Below are 22,133 nucleotides of genomic sequence, written 5' to 3'. Positions count from 1 at the left end.
TAATTTTGTGGACTGTGGGTTTAGATCAGGAACTGTTTGCAGCTATTAATTTAACTACCGAAGGGAGATCCTTTTTCGCATGTTCATTTTGTCATGTACATCTCTGTAATGACGGACCATTGTAAAATCTGCAACCATTTTTAACTAGGACGTAGCTCTGTCCCATCCCAGCCCAGCCCAGCTCAAGCTCAGAAAGGTCCGAATCGTGTCCAGCTAAGGCCCAACCGTGGGCCCAAAAATCGACGTTGGGATTAGAATCGGCCAACCTTACCCACTTTTGGGATTTCAAAAGTGGCCCTATAAAGCCCAACTTTGGGCCCAGATCAATACCATCCTGGGCTTAATTGGGCCCCATTTTTGGAACTGCAAATTTGGCCCAACAAAGGTCAAACCTGCCCAAGAAAAGCCCAAAACGAGGCCCAGATATGACCCAGCTAAAAAACTCGTCTTCGGTCCAACGTTTTGGGTCACAATAGGCCTAACGATGCCCAAGTACGGGCCCAGATATGCCCAAATCGGTTCCCAGATTGGGCCCAGGCCCAGATTCAATGGTCACATTTCAGTCCAACCTGGGCTAGAAAGCCCATACCGAGACCCAGAAGAAAATCATCATTCGGCCCATTTTGGCCCAAATGGACCCATATCAGCTCAAAATGAGGCCCCGAGAGGGCCCAAATCTCGGTCCAACCTGGGCCCAGAGAAGCCCAGTTTAGGGCCCATTATGAGGCCGAGGAAAACTGTATCACGGCTCAAATTTTAGGCTTAAAATGGCCCCACAAGGCCCAAGTAAGGGCCCAGATCGGCTCAAAAAGAGGCCAAGCATATGGGCCCAAATTAGTCCCAGAAAAGCCCAAATCGATGGGCCCCATATAAAGACCGGTCTTAAGGCCCAATTTCTGTCCAACCTGGGCCCAAACTTAAGACAGCAAAGTTCGACCTATGGCCCAAATTTTTGGGCTTAAAACGGGCGCAACAGGGCCCAGGTATGAGCCAGACCAGCTTCAACCGAGGGTCAGAAAGAGCTGTATAAGAAGGCCCGGCGTCAGGGCCCAACTTTCGGTCCAACATGGACACAGATAAGCGCAAACTGAGGCCCAGATCAGGGTCTATTTGAGGCCCATAGCCGTTCGACCTTGGGCCCAAATTTTGATATTAAAATGGGCCTAGATTAGCCCAAACTGAGACCCATGCATGGTCCACATAAGGCCGAGAGTTAGGGCCCAAATTTCGAATAGGCCCAACCCCAAGCAATGATCAGCCCAACTCGGTGTGTAACTTCGACCGACTTTGAGCCCAACCTCAAGGCCATCAAATCTTGAGGCCGAGCCCGCGAGTTTTCTTTTTTATTAATGTTCATCAATGAAATTTACAGAACATAATGAAAACAACCACCAATCCAAGCTTTAATTACGAGTATTATACGCATGGATGAACAAAATAAATTCTTTCTACCGATTGGGAAATGGGAAAGCTATCTGAAGAGCCCCGACTGAAAGACCAAAATTTCATAATTCACAGATATATATAACAGTCCAATTTGTACAAACGAGAGCAGAATTATATACCTCAGAGCTCAATAATTGAAAGTCCATAGAGTACAAATTTCCTATCACTACCTCTGCCGTGAGAGCTGAACCCGGATCTCCTATGGCTGTGCAAGTGAAGACGAATCCCCCCATTCTGATTTGGCACTGACATTATCCGGCTTTGCATCATGTACGTTCTTCGCAATTACCACACCCACCCCCGTCCACATCAATGGAATCGGCGGTTTGCATGTGCAAGAATGCATAACATCAGCAGCACCGGCTTCGTCATGGCAGAGAGCAGCCAAGAACAGCATTTTGAGTTATAATGACACGCGAGGTCTCATGATGCACAAGTCCTTACTGGGCATTCGTCCAAAACAACATCCGCAGGGTCTCCAGTCCATGGTCTCCCTTCTCTCCACTGAAATCTGATCCTCAACTTGCCATTGGCATCCACCCCCACGGTCTCACCTTTACTAGCATGTGTCTCCATTCCCCAACCCCATCGTGGAGATATCAGTCCTCCTCTGATCCGTATTTTGTCACCGACTTTAAACGGCCTAACCCGTTCCATCTCAAAAGCTTTGCAAAGCCAAAGCCTGTCCATAAAGCAAAACGCAACCCACAAATTTTCATCATCTATTCTATGCACTACCCCGATGCTCGAGTGACTCACCTCACCCCACTGATGGGTTGGGGTTGATACTGATGCCTTCACCTTTACCCAATCTCCAATGCGAAGCTCTTCTTCCTCCACAATCTCCACCTCTGACGGGTCTAGCACCCAAGCTTTTGAGCCTGCTGGGGTATATATTCTCAGCTTACCATCACCGTCAATTGCGGAGATGGTTCCAATACTCGAATGGACATGGCCCGACCATCCAAATCTTGGCTGCTTTACTGAGAGCTTTACCTTCACCTTCTGCCCAACCATCAGCTTTTCAACCCTTTCCAGATGGGAAGTGGACCCCGCCCATCTTTCTTGCTCCCCACAAAATGAGACAATTGTGCTCCCATCCCACTCGTCTCCATTATATCCTAATCCTTGTACGACACCTATACTGCCGGGTCCAATGGATTTCCAGCTATTTGCATTTTCTCCGAGTCTCACCCACTCCCCCACTTCAAAAGTCTGCTCTATCTCAAAATCTGCAGGGTCTCCTCTCCAAAAGCCAGGCAAACCATAAATTGCCACCCTCAATTCTCCATCAGCATGAACACTAGTTATAACACCTCGTGAATCAGGCTGGGCCCCTCTCCATCCCCATCTTGGCTCACTCAGACCAGCCCGGAAACGAACATTCTGGCCGATTTTAAAGCTAGGAACTTTTTCAACATCTGTATAGTGAGTAATCCACCTCCCCTTGCGAAAACAGCATGCTAATTCTAGGTAACCGGTCTCCTGCACGCTGTGCACAAGAGCGAGGCTTTCCTTCCCAATACTGTTCCAGTCATAACTAGGTCTAGTCCCAAGACTGGGTTTTGACCGTACCCAATCACCAACTTCAAATCCAGCAAGTTGTTCTGCATCTCCAGGGGAAACCTTCCACAAACTATGTCGACCGGCCACTTTAACCTATCAACAGACAGTGATCAATAGCATGTCCCCAGGTATGAGGAGCCTGATGATGACAAACAGAACAATGCACTGCCAAGAAAATACCAAAGACACGAGTGCTAATTGACACAACTGAGGATCACACGCAGTAACTTAACCAGCTGACATTAAAACTCCGCTGCTAATCTTAGTGAAAACAAGTGTTCACAGGTAAATATGTGGTTTTCCCTTGGTCAGTCAAATAATTCCTAGATTGTTGTGTCTAGAGGCAGCATGCACCAATATAGCAAAGGGAATATACTCACATTCAAAGCTCCATCCATGTCTATTCTCACAACTTTTCCAACAGTTGCAGGGGTCTCATTTGACCATCCAAGCCGAGGCTGGGTAACAGACGGCTTCATCCGAATCTCTTGTCCCACTTCAAAAGGAGGAACCTTTTCCACGTCTGTAACTGAGCAACAAAAGGGCTTACTGCGGAAGCAGAAGGCGACCCCCATATCGCCATCTTCTTCCAAGCTATGCACTATGCCAACGCTGTCTCGTGTGATGTCGTCCCATCCATATTTGGGGAATGGAACAGAAGCTTTCACTCGAACCCAATCACCAACCTAGGAAAGAGCAAAGCTCAATTTAGCAAAAGACATTCGAAGGGATAGGATATAAAATAACGTGGTGATCTTACCTTGAAATCCTCCAACTTTTCCATGTCAGAAGGATCGGCTCGCCATGGCATATTGCGATTTGGTATCTCGATTAGCAGCAGACCATCATTCTCTATTTCACATATCCTCCCAACACTGTGATGAGTCTCACGACCCCAAGCATATCGCGGTTCTGCAACAGACCGTTTCACACAAACTCGGTCCCCAATCTGTCAAAAACGTAATATAATTTTTCATTTCATATGTAAACTAAGAAAATGGAACTGTAGAACAACAAAAAAGCACAAGACGCGAAAAAAGCCATCATTCTTAAAGAAGAGAAGACTTTTGCTCACCCTAAAAGGGACAACATGCTCGACTTCTTCTGGCTCACAATGCCATCGAGTGCCCAGGTAGCTCAATTCCAGAAAAAGGCTACTATCTGGTCTTATACAGTAAACTATACCGACACTCCCTGGTGTAACAGCACCTAATCCATGCTTAGCAGTGGTAAGACCAGGACGAATGCGAACCCAATCCCCAACCTTGAATTCTTCAACCCTTTCCATCTCTGCCGGGTCCGCTTTCCATCCTCTGGATGCTCCAGGAAACCCAACACGCAGAATGCCATCGTCATCAACACATAAAACAGTGCCAATGCTGTCCCTTGACTGACCGCGCCAACCAAACCTGAGCATTGAACCAGATTATACATGGAAGTTTTTAAAGGTAACTACAACTAGATAGACTACTGCAGAGATCAATTCCAGATGCCTAAACAGCAATGCTTTAACAAATATTGGGCAAGCCTTGCTAATAAAGAAATAATATCAGGCAAGGTCCTACATCCTTTAGACAATACTGGAACAATGAATTTCCAGAACTAGCCCAAGACAATGAAGAACATGCATATTTGTTCTAAGCAATTCATCAACTTATCATGAACTTTAAACATGAATCTGAAAGTGACAACAATTAGCAATCAATGCCAGAATATGTCCATTGTTATATGCATAGTACTATGCAACATTATTTGTCCAAAATACTACATGATGTAAAGTTACCAAGAGTGAAATCATAAATCTACCTGATGTTACCATAACATTTCTCAAAGCAACATAGCAAATCCTCTCAGATCAAGCCAATTCCACGAGAAATTTCCTGCTCTCCTGATGATATCGCTATTTTCTTATTATAAAGAAAAAATGCCATAAAAAACCCCAAATTATGCCCATTGTGACACATTTACCCTAAACTTTTTTTTTGTGACACCATATACCCCAAATTTGTACCCGTGTGACACATTTACCCCCAAATTTTTTCTATGCCACCAAAAACCCCAAACTTCTACCCGTGTGACACATTTACCCCAAACTTGCACTCTTGCCACCACATTTACCTTCCGTCAAAATTCCGTTAACCAAACGCCCCTAAAAATATTATGTGGCTGCCTACATGGACGACGGAAAGCAAACGGTGCTGATGTGGCACTCGTGGAAAAAATTTTGTAAACTCATTGTATGTTTTTCTTTTCTCGTTTTCTTTTTAAGTTTTTTTAACTTCCTCCTTTGTTTTCTTCCTTGATTTGGCGACAGTGAGGACAGTGGCGATGGCAACGATAAGGACGGCGGCGGTGAAGAGGAAGGAGGAAGGAAAAAAGAAAAGGAAAAAAACAATCTAGACGGAGAATAAATGTGTGGCCTGGGTGTAAGTTTGGGATTTTTGGTGTCACAAAAAAATAAATTTGGGATAAATGTGTCAAATGCATACAAGAGTTTGGAGTATGTCATACAAGTAAAAGTTCGGGGTGAAGATGTCGCACGGGTAAAATTTTGAGATTATCGGTGTTACAAAAAAAAGTTTCAATTAAATGTGTCACAGAGGGCCGTTTGAGATTTTTGGTGGCTTTTACCCTATTATAAATCAAAATTCTGCATAAAAAGTGGGCAACTCCTACTTCTTTAGACAGAATAACCAACTTGACTTCAGAGGACAGGTGCAACAGCTCGAGTTTGACTGAACAAATGAGACTTACTAAATTTTTATGGATGAGTTTAGGGACATTCCTGAAGCAGTTTGAGAGAATTTTCTTACTAATGCATGAAAAATTCCATGTCTACAAAGAATGCTCCATCAAGTGATATGATCCATTAATAACGTGCATATGGAAGATGAGCAACAATTCATTCATACCTGGGTTCTTCAACGTCTGCTTTAAGTTTCACATGCTGTCCTCTGTCCAGGGGTATTACTTTTACAACTTCACTTGCCAATACACGAGCCTCTCCAGAACAAAATGAAACAATGAGGTTCTCTTTGTCTGGAACACCTTGTACAAACCCAACACTCTTATTGTTTGCACCTTGCCATCCATATGTAGGATTTTTAACACTTCTTTTGAACTTTACCCAATCTCCCACTTCATACCTAAACATATAGAAGCAAACAATCAAAAAATGTTCCTAAGGATAGATAATTATTGCTTTAAAAAGCAGAACCTTTCAACTCACATTGTGGGAGATAGATGAACTCCTCTATTTGCAAGAGCCTCTATAAGATCTTCTGATATCCATTCTCGAGGAAGGGCCTCCAAGAAATCGCGCAATGTCTTACCACTACCAACAAACAGCAAGGACAGGTCTATGTTAAGAATAAAGAGAACAAATATCATCCTCAGGTCATCAGGTTCAAACTTTCTCACAAATTTAAGTGCAAGATCTCAGAAATGAAAATGTATGAAGGTAGAAGAATAGCTAATTATGATCATCAGTTTACATATATATGGTAAAATCAAAGAGGAAGTAGGTTCGTATTGGAACTTGCCTGTGATTTCTCGCTTCAACAGCAGCATCAGGGCTTCTAAGCATTATTATGAGCCACTGAAGATTTTCTCGAATCATTTTTGCAGATTCAGCAGCTATGTGGAATGCATTGTCACCGTCATCATCCTGCGAAGGATATACAAAGAAATCAGACAAGTAGAAAGATTGCAAAGTAGATTTATCTACTCTAGCAAGTAAAAAAGGAGAAAAGCCAATGTCCTAGAAAACTCAATATATGAAATTCATACAATCTGCTAGGTGCAGAGAAGTGGTTATCCAAGGCATGTCAGCAAAGCAAAGAAGGAAATTTCAGAACCCTGAATGAATACTTCTAGTTTTTGGTCCTTCACTTCTTCTTCATCTTTTTTTACGGGGGGAATCACTATCATGCTACGTACATGTGTTTGTCTACAAAAATGGAACGGAAATGGAGTTACCATTTCTGGACTTAGTGACCCTTTAGAAGCTCGAATGGGCATTTCATGGGGGTATGTCCATTCTAGCTTGTGAAGGATTGGGCACTCACAATGCTTGTAGTAGGGAATACTTTATCTGTGCTAATTAAAGGAAATGCTCGAACATGGTAGGGATTCAAGCAGTAGTTTACCTACGGTCACCGAGTACATTAGAGCGAACATGAAAAATATCACTCCTAATTTACTTACCACCCTTCCCACTTCTCTTCTAGGAAATGTGCACATATTATCCAGTGGACATCACAACAGGCTAATTGCCTGGTCATCCAACTAACTACAGCACTGGACATGCTTGTAGAGATCAAACCATGCATCCAAATGCAGCTTTAGGTAATGTTAGCATCCAGTGTTCTATAGTTTGCATTCAACCCTCTCTACTCGAATGATTAATGAGAATGAGTCGCTCAGATCCTCTGATATGGAGATCCAGGACTCGGAGGTTGTCAAAAGCTAAGAAAAAGAAGTTGGCTGGAAAAAAGAGCATAGATAAGATCCCAGTAACTAAACTGGGTCATCAGATCAAGATTTGAAGGTCAGAATAGTAGCTATACTGCAATTTCAGGCTTTTCTTTTAGGGACAGCACCAAATACTATGTATATACAAAAATGACGATGACAAGTCAAACCAGAAGTTTAAGTTGGCTATATGAATCATCTTTTCCAATTGCACTTGATTTTGTGTGAAGCCTTCTCTAAGCTATTGTACATGCTTCATATTTTTATTTTTCACCTTCCACATTTTTAAAGTCTTCTCCTGCCCCCGTAACCTCGAGCCCCCAAACCCAATCAGATAGGCTAGAAAATCCAAAGGCCTTCGTTTAACTTGTCCAACCATCTCCAACGAGCTTATCTTATCCTTGCTTGGAGAGGCACCTACTTTTCCCTGGATAAGTTTATTTTCAACTATGTCTTTTCTTGGGTGCCAGCAGATCCAACTAAGCATACTCATCATCAAATTCAATTAGTGGACATATTTGCATTTAATTGCCCAACAATCCATGACATAGAGTATTGTCCGCCTTATTGTCATTCAATAATACTTTAAAAATTAAAAGAAGACAACCAGAGATGGATAGAAAATGATAGAAAAATTTAAAAATTAAAGAAAAAGGAAAAAAAAAGAAGTAGAATACAGCTCAGCCATTAAGTATTGAATGGTTGAAATGTATTCTCCCCAAAAAAAAACCTAAATTTTGTAAATGTATATCATAAAGTTTTCAGTCATTAACGCAACTGAAAAAAACAATACTATTATAAGGAAAGTGATTACTTGGAATGGAAATCCACTAATGGACGCCTTGTCAGTGGAAGCAAACGAGGCCTAAGATTTGAACATTAGCATCAAAATAATTAAAACAGGAATTATACCAAGGGGGTATCACATATATCATTTTCCAAAGCATACACCAAGGGAGTATCACACATAAATAATCAAAATAATTCCACTGGTCTAACCACCACTTGATGACCAGTGAACTCTAGGAAAAGCAAACATGAGCACCAGATGATACTAAAACAGGAACTCGTCTTGAAGAAATCCGTGCAAGAACTAGACGAGTAAATACTTCTGAGCAAATATACTGCAGATACCAACAAGAGCACTTTTCCAATGTCGCCCATGATATGACATTAGCATACAAGACTGAAGAGACAATTGCTTGTAGGAAAGAGATCTTATCCATAAGTTCAAAGTCAATACTTCAAAGGGTAACATATGCTAGAAATAGCAATGAGGCAACAGCTTCTTATGGATACATAAACGAATATTTATAAAGATCAACAGACCGGAGAGTAAGGAGACATTAAGCAGAGGGGACTGTGACACCTAGCAAGAATTTCACCCAATAAAAGAAAAGGAAAGCACGATAGTATAAGAGTATATACACTCACAGGCCACAGTTCATTGCTAGGGAAGCATTGACACCAGCAAAGGAAGGACCAAGACCAACACCAATGCAGGCACAACAATAGATAAGGAAGTGAAAAGAGAAACCTGTAAATTATAATTCGCCCCAGCATATAATAGCAATCCGACACAAGACTTGGCCCCACTACTTAAGGCTGAATGAAGAGGTATCATGTTGTGCATATCCCGGATGTTCACATCTACTCCAGCATCAAGAATAGCCTACAAAATGTTTACAGGAAAAGAGTAACAAAATAGTTCCTCCAAGTGGCCACAAATCAAGAAGATCTTCAAAATTCCATATTTGGATGAAATTATCCAGCAATAGACAAAAATCAAATTCATGTATTAAGTAAACAAGTAACCTTGACCAAGTCAACATCATCAGCCATAGCAGCTGCATGCAGAATTGTTCTCCCATGGGCATCTTGAGCAGTTGGATCTGCTCCAGCAGCAAGCAACAATCGAACAAGCTCCCTCCCTTCTATAGCACAATTACAATGGAAGAAATGTTCAACGAGTGAAAAGCCAGGTAATTGTACCAAGAAAATTCTAGAGAGATTGTAACAAATTATGTTTCCAAGTGGAACAATAAATATTAATGCCAAGGATATCAAAGAGAGTAGGCATTGAAGATAAATAAAAAATGACCTGGGATACAATCTAGCATACCAAATTCACGGTCTTTCTTTAGAGCAGCCGCCATACATACTGCAGTGCCAACTGGACTGGGTATATCTATCGCATTTTCAACATCTTCAGTGCTAGAAACTTCCACCCACCGTCTCACCACGGTGACATTGTGCGTTGCCACACACAAGTGCAATGGTCTGCAAATGCAGCAAAGAAGAAACAGTTTTATACTGACAAATTATGCTGCAATCATTCCAAGGCCATTGAGAACATATATTGAACAAAAGAGACGGAGCTAGGAGATTTCAGATTCAAACAGCATACCATAGAAAAGGAAAAAAGAATCATAACAGAGAGTTAAAGAATGGCGATGGTACTCGTTGACCACACATTCAATACACTTTGACACAATGAAGCATATAAACAAAAGCAATGACTCCAACATGAGTTCCGGCTCCAGATCCTTACTGAACACTTGAAAATCGACAAAGATTTTTAGATAGAGAAGGTTGACTGCAAGTGAGAGGAGAGTCACAAGAATTGTTCAATACATGATTCACATGACATTTTAAAGGAAAAACCATTAAGGTACTAGCACGCTGTTCTAACCAAAAGATAGTTGTGCATACACATATTCATGTGAGATTTTGAAGGAAGGAAGGAAAGGGAGAAGGGGGGGTGTGCATGCACGTATTCATGTGAGATTTTAAAGGAAGGAAAGGGAGGTGAGGGGGGTAAGGGGGAGATCTCCACAAATTAAAATGAAAAGAGATTCTACAAACTCAAACTGATCCAAATCGGAAAGTTCTTTTTCAGTAACCCAAATATCAAGTACCACAACCATCAATTCTTTATGAACAGGTGATGCGCTAAAGTCAGATTCTTCAGCTTAAATTGCTAGTTTCGTTTAGCTGTCTTTTTCATACATATCATTTCGAGTGGTCAAAGAAGAAAAGCAAATTGACTCACGTAAGATTTTTAGAGTTCGCAATGGACATGGATGGACAGCCCCCACATTCCAAAATGACCACAGCACAGTCAGTGTATTTCTTTGCCACAGCCTGGTGTAGAACAGATTCACCTTCATCATCCACAGCATTGGGATCAGCTCCAGCTAATAGCAATTCCTGTATTACAAGACCATCAGAGCTAGATCTTCAAAGAACCCAAAAGCTATGTGAATATAAAGTTTACCAACAACAATGACTTACACGCATGCAATCTGGTTGGCCATGGTAAGCACATACATGAGCAACGGAAGGCCCAAAGCCATCCCTCAACCTCGATCTAACATTAGCACCTCTTCTGATGAGAGCATGGACACATTCTGGGGATCCCGCAGCTAACGCAAAAACAAGAGGAGGGTCGCCATCCTTATCCAAAACATCTACATATGCTTCACGATGCTCTAAAATAGCCTCAACTAATTCTGCACTACCACGCCTACATGCCAAATGCAGCGCGGTTTGGCCATCAGGATTCTGTGCTTTCAGAAGTGAAGATATAGAGTTGTTCATCTTTCCTGATGCAGCCTTTGCGAGCAGATCCCTACAGATGACAGAACTCAAAGTCAAAACTCGTCCCCGTAATTGTCTGACAGAGACCAAAAAAGGCTGCATCTTACTAACCTAACTCCATTCACGTTACCCTCTGATACCAGCTTGTGGAGAAGGCCAGTGTTATCCTGTACTAGATCGGAAACAGATCCACGAAGTGGTTCTGTCAAACTTGAACCGGAAGTTCTGGTGACGTCACTGTAAGGGCACATACAGAGTAAAATATATGATAACAGATCAAACCAATCAGAGTTGTCGAGGTTACGAGTTAATTGACAGTGCAGGAAAGACATCCTGTTAAGTGCTAGAAGTAGAAGACCAGTCCAGATATAGCTCATAAATTGATTCTTCGTATTAGACACCCGTCGTGACAAAGGAAGAAAAAAGGACAGTCTGAATATGTGAAATCACAAGATACAAGAAGCAAAGGTCAAAGCAAAACTTACTTTTCGGGGCTTGCAGGAGGACTACGTGGTATTTCTTGCAAGTGTTTCAGGAATATTGCCAACATTGAATTAAAAGATGGTCTTCTTGACGCCTTAAACTGGAGGCAGTCACCAATCATCTTCCACAAATCCCTCGGTATTCCAACTCCGACGACACTTGCATATTGCGGAGGCAATCTCCCACCCTTGACAACAGCCCGGTATATTTCCTCCGCACTAAGACCAGTCCACCTGCACAGCAAGTGTCATTTTCTACAGCTCAGAAAACATTTAAAGCGATCTTTGTACGGGGAGCGATAGGAAATGACGCATGGAAATCTACATACGGGGCAGAACCAGTGCACATTTCCACCAAAGTGCAACCAAAACTCCAGGCATCCGATTCTCCAGAAATACCAATGGCATCATCCCAGAACTTCAAAGACTTCTTCACCGGCTCCCATGCCTCTGGAGCAGCATACTGGGGGCTAAGCATTGTACAATCCATGCAAGAATGGACTCTGGCTGAATCACACTCCGATCGAGCTTTTCGGCAGGAAGGTTTTTTCAGGATTGAAGCAAGTCCATAGTCAGAAACTACCGCATGGCCATTTGCATCTAAAAGAAGATTAGACGGTTTCAAATTCATGCAAACAACTCCTGCTGCATGGAGTTCAGCCACGCCACGTGCAATATCCGCACCATATCTACAATTGCAGAGAGCACACCAAGTCAGGACGGGGTTCATTGGCGGATAACATTATGCGATATAGCATTTTCACCAAGAACGAAAAAGTACCACTAAAAGTTGCGGCTTACAGCATTCTTCAATGATAATTCAGTCGTTACAGAAAGCACAATGATCTAACTTAAGAACCATTATATCCTTACTCTAGTTCCTGAATTTCAACAAATAGCACACAATAGAAGGGACCTGATGGTGTGTTTTACCTCTTTAAATTCCAGAATGCTATTTCAAATCTGTTGATGCAATATCCCTCTCATCCAGTCACTATCCAGAAAATTTACATCCAAAGATAACAAAATAACTCCAGAATATACTGTCTTCAAATCAAGTCTCTCTATGTTCTCACCCCCTCATTTCTAGTGCGTCGTGCATATGGTTTCACAGGAGATGCCAACCTTTGTTTTCAAGTAACACCACGAGCCAAAAGCAATTTTTTTTTTTTTCGAAACCAAAAGCAAGTTTATTCCAACAATAACAAACCATCTTCAAAAAGATACATCTCCATACTTTTCACAATTTTGATAACTTTCCCCAATCTCCTAGGATGTCCTGGCATCATTTACATCTGAAATTAGGAACGGTTATAGTGATAGTGACAGCCACGAAAGCCCATGCATGTGCCTAAACGTGATAGTGACACCACGAAAGCCATCTTCCATCCGCAAACTACTCTCTTCAGAAAGGTGGACTCATCATCCTTCGGCTTTACTCAATTTATTCCAGGAAAATTTAGGCACTGAAAGCTTGACTCCTTGAAATCCCCAAATCAAGCTGCTAATATTTCAGTTGGGAATCTCTCTCACCCTTTTTCCTCTTAATAGTTCATGGCAGTCCCAAATATGTATTTTCAGATCCCCCTCTAGCCAATATTCAGCAATGGAGGTGGACAGCTCAGAAAGTACAAATGGTAAACATGACAATGATTTTTATCACCGAGATGTAACCAGGAAGGGCGTTTAAGTAATGTCCTATTGGCGCATCACTCGTCGACAGAAACTAATCTGAAATTCAATCTGCATTATCGAATTATAACTTGTATTCATAGGTAGCCCTAATTGATGTAGCTTGAGATCTATAGGCATACACACGAGCAGGTCTGCAGACACAGGTGCATGTTCTATCTTCCCATGGACAATCAACACGAGCAGAATGACTAGAAAGAACAATGCCACAACCCCATGTTGACGAGTTGCCATGCAAAGCCCAAATCCAAAGGGAAGGAAGCACAATGACTAACTTTTCTCCAACAAAGAACCCAATTATACTAAGAGTCTAGAAAGCACAGTAGTACGTTTTTGCTTGACTAAAAAGATCAAGGTATCGAGTTCCGGCGCAAAAGGAGAAAAGAAGGATCAATCACGCAAATTCCATAACCTATTGCATCAAAACGTACTAACAAAGAACTGCCAAGAAAGATTATACACAAATCAAACATCAGGAGATAGAAATCCCCAGATCTCACCACACCCCACTAAAGAGGTACCAATTTTGAACCCCAAGCATGAGGGTAGGACTATTTTTTCGCTTTCTCTTAAGTACCAATTCTTTTACAGCATAGAGAAGAATCAGATGAAAGAGCTTCTCAACAGAACCTTAAGATTTGCTCCAATGTCAGCCTCCCCTCGTTGCGCTGCATCTCTGACTGCACCGACCCGTGACACCTATCCAAGAAAAGGCATAAGCTACCGTCTTCATTCCTAACAGCCCCGTGAAAAGTGCACACATTCCTACACCACATTGACATCCTCCTCAAATTCTCAAGCTGCCCTTGCACCCACTCCATATCCATTGCTGCCGCATCGTCCCCAACCGCCACCTTCTTCACCGCCACGCGGTGCCTACACCGCCCCCCACTGCCGCTGCCGATCACCACTTCCCACACCTCCACTCCAGCCCTCCTCCCCTCCCCAATCTTCCTCACCCATTTCAGCTCCTGGTGGGTCCCCAGCTCGATCACCGGTCCGCATCCGCCGGAGCTCGAGGCCAGGGCCCCACGCCGCGCCCGCGAGTCCTCGCCGTCCGCCTCCCCGTCGGCGTCCTCCTCGTCGTCGGTGAAATCGACGTCGAAGTTGGCCGGCATCGTGGAGTTGGAGTGGATTAGGGCGAGGACGGCGTAGTTCTTGCGGAGGGAGGAGACCGAGTTGCCGACGGAGGAGACGTGGCGGCACCGGGGGCAGGGGAGGGTGTTGTCGAGCGACGCGGCGAACATCCTGGAGAGGCACTCCTTGCAGAACCCGTGGCCGCATTGGAGCAGCAGGGGCACCCGGTCCTCCTCGTTGTACCGCGTCTGGCAGACGGAGCAGCAAGGCACTTTCATCTCCTCTCCGATTTCCCCCTCTTCCCCTCTCTCTCTCTCTCTCTCTCTCTAGAATCTTCCCGGAAGTCGGAAGCGAGCAGGGTGGGAAACAGCGCCCGAATGCCGCGAGATTAGGGATTGCGTTCGAGGCTCGAAGCGATCGGGAGAGGAACGAGCTAACCTGAAGCCGGCGACATGGACGGATCCGTCGGAGAAGACGACGGAGGAGAGGAGCAGAGGAGGAGGAGGAGGAAGGGAGGGATCGATCGGACTAGAGAAGAAGAAGAAGAAGAAGAGCTCTAGAAAGAGAATGTGTGAGGGTTTTAGAGAGAGAGAGAGAGAGAGAGAGAGTTGTTTTTTTCTTTTTTCCTTTGTTTTTGGTTGCCCCTTTTTCCGGTTATGTTTGTTCGGAGGATATTTTTATAGTGATTTTTTGCCGAACCTCTTTTTTCTTTTCGATTTTCAAAGGTAGGCTGGGAGAAGCTGCTTGTTTTGTTCGTGAGTCCACGCTGCCCCCCCCCCAACCTGTCTCCCTCCACCTGTAAAGTACGACTGATTTTCATTTTCAGCGCTTGCTTAAACATGGATTTAATTAAATTAAAATGTATATGCTTGCTACTGGCAAAAAAATCACTGTAAAAATTAGAAAGAGAAAATAAATTAAGGAATAGAAAAATTAATCAGGTTGTTTAGAAAATGATCCAAGCAGTTGAGAGATGGGAATATTTATAAAAGATACATGAGATCATCATAGCATCCCACTGTTAACGGATAATAGATTCATTCATTTTGAAAAATCTAGAGTTTGTTATTCCTTCTTTCGTAAAGTGTGTACTTCAAATAAAAAGGAGTTACTGCATCTACATATGTTTTTGGTATAAAAAACGGTCATTCGAATATGTGGATAAGGGATGTGTGTATATTTAAGTGATGATTTTTTGGACTTTTATAGGATACGCAAATCTTAGTTTTTTATACAGGCGCCTTTATCACAGTTGATTTGAATAGTTAACTGCTCCGATTTGATTTAAAAGTTTGAGTTACTAGCTTAAACTAATTTCAAGGGCGCGTTTATTTTGATAGGTTGAGCATGGGTCCCAATGCATGAGTTTTGTAACCGAAAGATTATCATTCGAGATATATAAATAAATGAACCTATCATTATGAAAATGGGCACGAAGAATTGAATACCAACTTAGAACCGTGAATGCAATTATTTAATTTCAAAAATTTAAACCTTTATAGATTATAGGTCAAACGATATCATCAGCTATGGATGTGAGTTTTGTAAAACAGATCTATTTTTCATGTTTCTCTACCCTTGCTTCATTTTTTCTATTTCAATTGTAAATTTTTATCTGCAATGCATTTGTAATAAGGCTTTCTTCGTAAAATATTGTCCCTCGAATCATTGAGATTGCATAGCCATGTTAAGAGACGGTATGTGTAAATTATAGAGAAAAAAGTCACTATATATTAAGCCAGTGAAATTCGAAATCAATAAGTATGCTAATATTAAGGCGGTTAGTTAAAAAGACATAGAAAAAGGAAAGAGTATACCGCGGGAAGTAGTTTGACTATTCTGTCCTTTTTCCGGTATCAGATTTCCAAGATACTTTAATTAATTTACCGTGGTTAACGACAGCGTTTGATATTAGCGACCCCAATTATTTCTGACAAAGACATTGCATCAAACACAGCTCATCGCCCTGGCTTATAACTGGGCTTGTCCCAAGACAAGCCTGCTCTAAGTGGGCCGGGCCGAGCCGGGCCCGTATGTTTTCATTCGATGCTCCACCTCTCATTGGGCCACATTTAAGGCTTTTGCACACGTGACTAATTCATCTCCCCGAGCTATCTTAGGCTTTGTTAGTTTCGCGGAAAATAACTTCCGGAAAAATATTTTCCGGTGTTCGTTTCACGGAAAATAACTTCCCATGGAAAATATTTTCCTTCCTATGGACAAAATGCCTTCACTTTTTGAGGAAAATGATTTCCTCTTTTTTCCTCCGTCTTCTTCTTCTTTCACCATTTATTTTCAATATTTTCTTTTTTTTTCCTTATTCTTCCTGAGCCGGTCGCCAACCAGCTCGAGCCTTGCCATAGGCCGACGAGGCTCGAGCTCTTGCCAGATTCCGGCGAGGTCAAGCCTCGTCGCCCTGTGGCAAGGCTCCTGCTTGCCTAATTCGGCGCAGGCGAGCTTGCCCAAGGCCGGTCGGGCGAGCTCGGGGCCTCGTCAGATTTGGCGAAGCTCGAGCTCGTCGGATCTGTCGACCTCGCCCGAGCTCAGGCCTCACTAGATCCGACGAGGCTTGAGCTCGCCTGATCGGCCTTGGGTGAGCTCACTCGCGCTGGATCAGGCTAGCCAGAGCCTTGCCAAAGGCTTATGAAGAAGAAGAATAAGGAAGAAGAAGGAGGAAAAAAAAAAGAAAAAGAAAAATATATTTAATGACTTCCAGGAAAATTAAAAAATATTTTTCGAAACTTTTTCAGATTTCAATCGAACACCGGAAAATTGTGTCATTTTTCAGGAAAATGACTTCCGCGAAAATATTTTTCACAAACGTAACATTTTCCGTGAAATGAACGGATTCTTGAAGGGGTGCTCCCTCGTCTCCGACTCCCAATAAGATTTAAACCTAAGAAGAGCAAACCCTCAGTGCTATCTAAAGCCAATATCTTGTTCGGCGGCGATTCTCTCTGCTCATCTTTGAACTAATTCCATACATGCGATGTGAAGAAGAAAAACCTGAAACTCCACTTTACTAACGATGTCATTGACAAAAAATAGGAAAACGGTACTTAAGATATATGTGGCGCGTAGCGACTGTTAAGTGCCCACGAAGTCTTTCCCATTACTTAGCGTCGTAAAGATCACATGGCCGTTCAAATGAGGCCCGAACCTGTGCATGACATATAATATAGTCTTGTCGTCTCATGAATTCGAGATCCATCTTTCATGCGAACCATGAACTAGAACTTCCGACCCGTTCGCTTGCACGATGGTCAGGCCGTTTGCCAGCAATCTTGACCACGAACAGAACAGGCATGTTCACTCGCACGTCTTATCTGGTAAATCAGCAATCTGACCACCAACAAAATAGACATGTTCACTCCACGAGCTTGTATTCATCACGATCGATTTGGATATAAGCGATCAAGAAACAGAATGGAAATATTTCTACATGTAGCACCGGTGGTATTATTATTCCTGGATTCCCAAAAATCAAATAATAGCGATACAGACAGATGCAGATATGAGTAATTACATAGGGTGAGCGGTGGTGGGGTATGCAGCTGCGATCGCCCGCATCGAACTCTTCAACGAACATCCAGAAAAGAAAGAAGGAAAAAATCAAGCCATAGCATCAAAGCAGCTAAGCACCTCTAACAACGTAGATTCATTGAAATAGTTGGACGGAAACACCATCCCTCTCTCGCCGCCGCCGCCGCCGCCGTGCACGGACCCGCCTTCGAACGGTTCGAACACCGAGTCCGACTCGGTCGGCGACTCGCAGCTCGTGTTACTACCACTGCCCATCCCGAAAACGCAATTGTTATTACCAATGCTACTATTACCCCCCATGTAGTAATCACCGGCCGGCACGAACCCTCTCTCGTCGACGGCGCTCCGGCCCCGAGCCTTCTCGCCGCCCCTGCCGTCGGCGTCCATGAGCCGAGCGACGTCCGAGTCACGGCCGGTGAGCCCTTGCACGGTGGCCCTGAACTCGGCCGCGCTCGTCTTCACCTTCATGGGGCTCGATATGTACACGACCTTGATCCCCTTATCGGCGGACGGTCTCCTCCGCGCCGCGCCGCCGCCCAGCTTCCGGCCGCCGGGGATCTTCTTCTGGTGGTGGCTGACACCGAGCACGTCCATTTTTGATTCTCAACCGAATCTCGAATTCCCACGACAAAGGGTGTATAAGTGCTTGGCGGGGGTGTTTGAGCAAGGAGAGAAGGGTGTGGATGGAGCGGTTATATAAAGATGGAAGGGCATAGAGGGCTGTGGAAAAGTGAGGTTTTAAGGATGTTTCGGCGAAGGAGCTGCTGATGGATGATGGGTTTCGAGAGGGGCGGGGGAAGAAACAGGGAACGATGGAAGATTCTACTGGGGAGACACGATGCTCAAACGACCCGGAACTGCACGGCTCGTTCGGTGCCACCTTACCTTTAACCTTAGCTAGGGTTTTGCGTTCAGACATTATTGGATAACGCACGTGCGCAGCCACACGCGACCCCCGCAGGAGGGTCTTGAGTCCAAACGCAGCCTTTGAAAAAAAAAAAAAAAATACGGCGCACGTGGCTCGACCGCATTGGCTGGGTGACTCGCGGGGGGGGGGGGGGCGGGGGGAGCTTCCGGGAAGAAGCTCTTCGTTCATTTATGTCAATTACCCATGATGACGACGAGACGGGAGGGCAATATCGTCCGCACGACCCCGATTTTTCGTGTGTGAAAGAGCCTTCCCCGACGTCGCTTTCGAGAGAGGAAGATGGGGGAGCCGTTCGTACATTGAACTTGGCGCCATGTGGGGACGCATCGGGACGTTTTGTTTTAAATCTTAATCATAATCTCTTTGTCTGCGTGTCCGAGATTATCTTCGTAGGCCACAAGTTTTTCTTCGATTAGAGTCGTCCTCGTCCTCGGCCTCGTCGAAACAGTGTGCGGAAATGATGTCGCGGTTCGTATTTGGACGTTCGTCGATGTCTCTTGTTATGATGCCGTTGATTAATAATGATCGTGATCTAAGCAAGAGCGACTATTATCCTGTCTGTTTTTTAAGCTTTCGTTGGTGGAGCATTTGTGTGTCGAGATTGGGGCGTTAATGGTCGCATCGGAGAGTGAAGTGGAGTTTAACATTTTCTTATATGGGGTAGGCTACGAAATGTTGATGGCGCTGTTGATTTGGCCGATTTTGTTTCGCGGGTTTTCGCGATTCGTCATCGTTGTTCGCTAATTGACGATCCCCCATAAACAACTACAAAAGAAAAGAAAAAAAATCCTTGCTAGTAATCTGCTTAAGAATTAACTAATCGAGAGAAAAAAAAAGGCGCAATCCATTTGAGAATTATATCCTATTTGTAGTTTTGTTCGAATAAGCTTCGATCCAAGGAAAGAGTGTTTGTCAATTAAATCCATAGTTTAGTAGATAAGGGATGCGAGAGATTTGAAGATTGTCAATTCCTTGCTTGTAGCTCACTCTTTAAATTGATGTCACATGTTTATTTGACAAAACAATCCGATTCTGACGTGTGCGCAATGACTTGAACTCGGACAAAAAATCAGCTTACGATCAGGCTAGTAAGTAATCAATGGCGCCCTTTGATGCATTTGCCGGGCAAGTTTAAAGAGGAATCGTATTTAACTCCGTGTTGGTAGCAATATATACCAGCGCAATACACGACGTGACGAAAAAGGAGTACTCGAGATACGACAAAAATCAGAGGAGGAGGAGCGGGCGAGCGACACATTTTAGGTTCGATTTTCGAATCCGCGCGAGTGCAGTCACTCCATGAAACGTGCTCATATCCGAAACGAAGCGCGGGGGTGTCGCGCCGGCCGGCGTCCTAACCTCGCGGGAAGAGGAAAGGAGGGAGGAAGGAGGGCAGGAAACAGCACTACAATCTAGAAGCCACAGGTATCAATGGGGGGACATTAGGACTAGGAGGGAGGAAAGCAAAGAGCAATCTATTGTTGTTTCTCTAATGAGACAAAAGCTCTTGTCATGTCAATTATTATTGTCAAGGACTAGCAAAAGTTTTTGAAAAACAAGGCAAGAAGCCGGTTTGACAAATCTCACTCCCTCCCTCCCCCCCTCCCCCCCTCTAGAAACGGACCCCAAAGAAAAAAAAACCATCAAAACACCAAGTGGGGCCGCACGTGGTCGCGTGGTGCGGTGCAGTTTGGAGGATACGCCACCCCCCGTGACGTGTCAAAAAGCTGTCTCTTTCTCTCTCTTCGTTTTCATCCCAAAAAAGAAAGAGAGAGAGAGAGAGAGAGAGAGAGAGAGAATCCGGGAAAATGAGAAAAATTGAGAATCTCGCGAAACGGCGATGGCGTCGATGTCGTTCGAGGGCGGGTGGGAGAGCGTTTCCTTCCACGCAAGTGACGCTTTGACCCGGATTTGCGGACCGCTGGGTCGTGTGTGTGCGGTGCAGAATTGGGCAACGATGCCGCACATGTGGGTCACGACTCCTGCGAAACGACGTCGGATCCTCGGCCACGGCTCCTGTAAAACGACGTCGTATATAGGTTCTTGCCTTTGTTTGGGCTCGGGTCTTGAAGAAAGAGGCCTCGAACGGATGCAATTTTGGGCTTCGCTTTCGGAGCTCGCGTTTTGAGATTCGGGCTCGAGTCCCGACCCACCTCTTTCCCATTTCTTTTCGGGGATTACGACAAAACACGACTTGTTACGAGTGGGACGTCGTCGTCGTCGTCGTCTGTCGTCTCCGTCTTTCTTTGGGTACTTTCCTAGGTAACCTACGTTTGTTTTACCCATTTCTCTGTTTAGCGTTTGAGAAAGAAAACGAGTTCCAATGCGACCGAATTGACTACTTAGGGAGAGAGGATACGCGTAATTAACGATATTGAAAAGAGTCGCATCTATCGTGAAATCTATGTATAGATCTTTCTTTCGAAAAAATAGGGATTCATAAATCTCGATTGACATTTAAAGAATTCCTATTCACATTCAGTATTTAATAGCGACATTAAAGTTTTAATTATATGGGTATCAACGACGCATTATAAGAGTATCAATAAAAGATACGGTTCTTCCCCTCTCTCTCTCTCTCTCTCTCGAGGATTAAGAATTTAAATACGTATCTTTATTCAACGCTGTTTGTCGAACACAATAGTTGAAAAACGTAGAATATCGTCCAAACTTTTTAGTATTCCATTCTAGTTGCTGATTTGATTACTATGAAGCTCGACAGCGTGATATACACCGAATTTCATCATATTAATCCATATGAAAAGAGCACGTGTCTAAGGCCACAAACCGTATAAGTAGCTAGAAGAAAAAAATTTATCGCGTTAAGTAGTAGTAGAACACGCAAAGATTGATTTCCCCCCCCTTTCAAAATCAAGCATTTGGAAAAATAACAATAGCCGATAAATTTTTTTTACTGAAAATTCTATTAATAAAAGGGCAGCACTGTATATTATCAACGACGAAAGTTAATATCAAGTTGCCCCCTTTTCTTTCCTATTTTGTCGGAATAACTACTTTTCTCTACGTGCTTTTTGTTTAAATTTGATATATATTCATGTCGTTGCGTCTCGGCAGCAACAGCAAGTGGTGATTACACAAGTAGTAAACTGTAAAACGAGAAAGAGAGAGAGGGGATTGGTGGTGATCCGGTGGTCGAGAGATGAAAAAATTAACGGTGGATGATGCCATTTTTTGGATTCTTGCAGGTGGCAAGGATGTCCGAATCCTCTGGATATCTGGCACTGCCAACAGGAAAGACCATTAGAATAAGCACGCAAGAAAACGACCACGAATTGTCAAAGCACTAAAACTCAACCAGTAAGCAA

General features: G+C 43.6%; 1 protein-coding gene across 4 annotated transcripts; it reads right to left on the bottom strand.

Annotated features, from left to right (window-relative positions):
• Positions 1–1,490: 1,490 nt before the first annotated feature.
• LOC115684842 (E3 ubiquitin-protein ligase KEG) lies at positions 1,491–14,922 on the bottom strand. Of its 4 annotated transcripts, none has more exons than XM_056308998.1 (17): positions 13,890–14,922; positions 11,897–12,256; positions 11,571–11,801; positions 11,197–11,322; positions 10,780–11,116; positions 10,538–10,695; positions 9,608–9,765; positions 9,301–9,416; positions 9,023–9,157; positions 8,300–8,350; positions 6,555–6,679; positions 6,242–6,346; positions 5,925–6,158; positions 4,088–4,421; positions 3,773–3,961; positions 3,393–3,698; positions 1,491–3,105 (listed from the first exon to the last, which is right to left on the bottom strand). In XM_056308998.1, the coding sequence occupies exons 1-17, from the start codon at positions 14,612–14,614 to the stop codon at positions 1,870–1,872; spliced, it is 4,926 nt and encodes a 1,641-aa protein (XP_056164973.1). In that variant the 5' UTR covers positions 14,615–14,922; the 3' UTR covers positions 1,491–1,869. The 4 variants fall into 4 exon arrangements, with proteins under 4 accessions (XP_056164973.1, XP_056164972.1, XP_030465602.1 ...); XM_056308997.1 differs by having other exon boundaries at positions 9,301–9,419; positions 13,890–14,921; XM_030609742.2 differs by lacking the exon at positions 8,300–8,350 and having other exon boundaries at positions 9,301–9,419; positions 13,890–14,921.
• Positions 14,923–22,133: the final 7,211 nt, after the last annotated feature.

Source organism: Syzygium oleosum, unplaced genomic scaffold (assembly GCF_021117445.2).
Source record: "Syzygium oleosum isolate NSW1041296 unplaced genomic scaffold, Sole_v2.1 Sole_v2.02, whole genome shotgun sequence".
NCBI classification, from domain to species: domain Eukaryota; kingdom Viridiplantae; phylum Streptophyta; class Magnoliopsida; order Myrtales; family Myrtaceae; genus Syzygium; species Syzygium oleosum.
The sequence above is the reverse complement of the archived record's forward strand: the minus strand, read 5'-3'. Positions and strand labels throughout refer to the sequence as shown.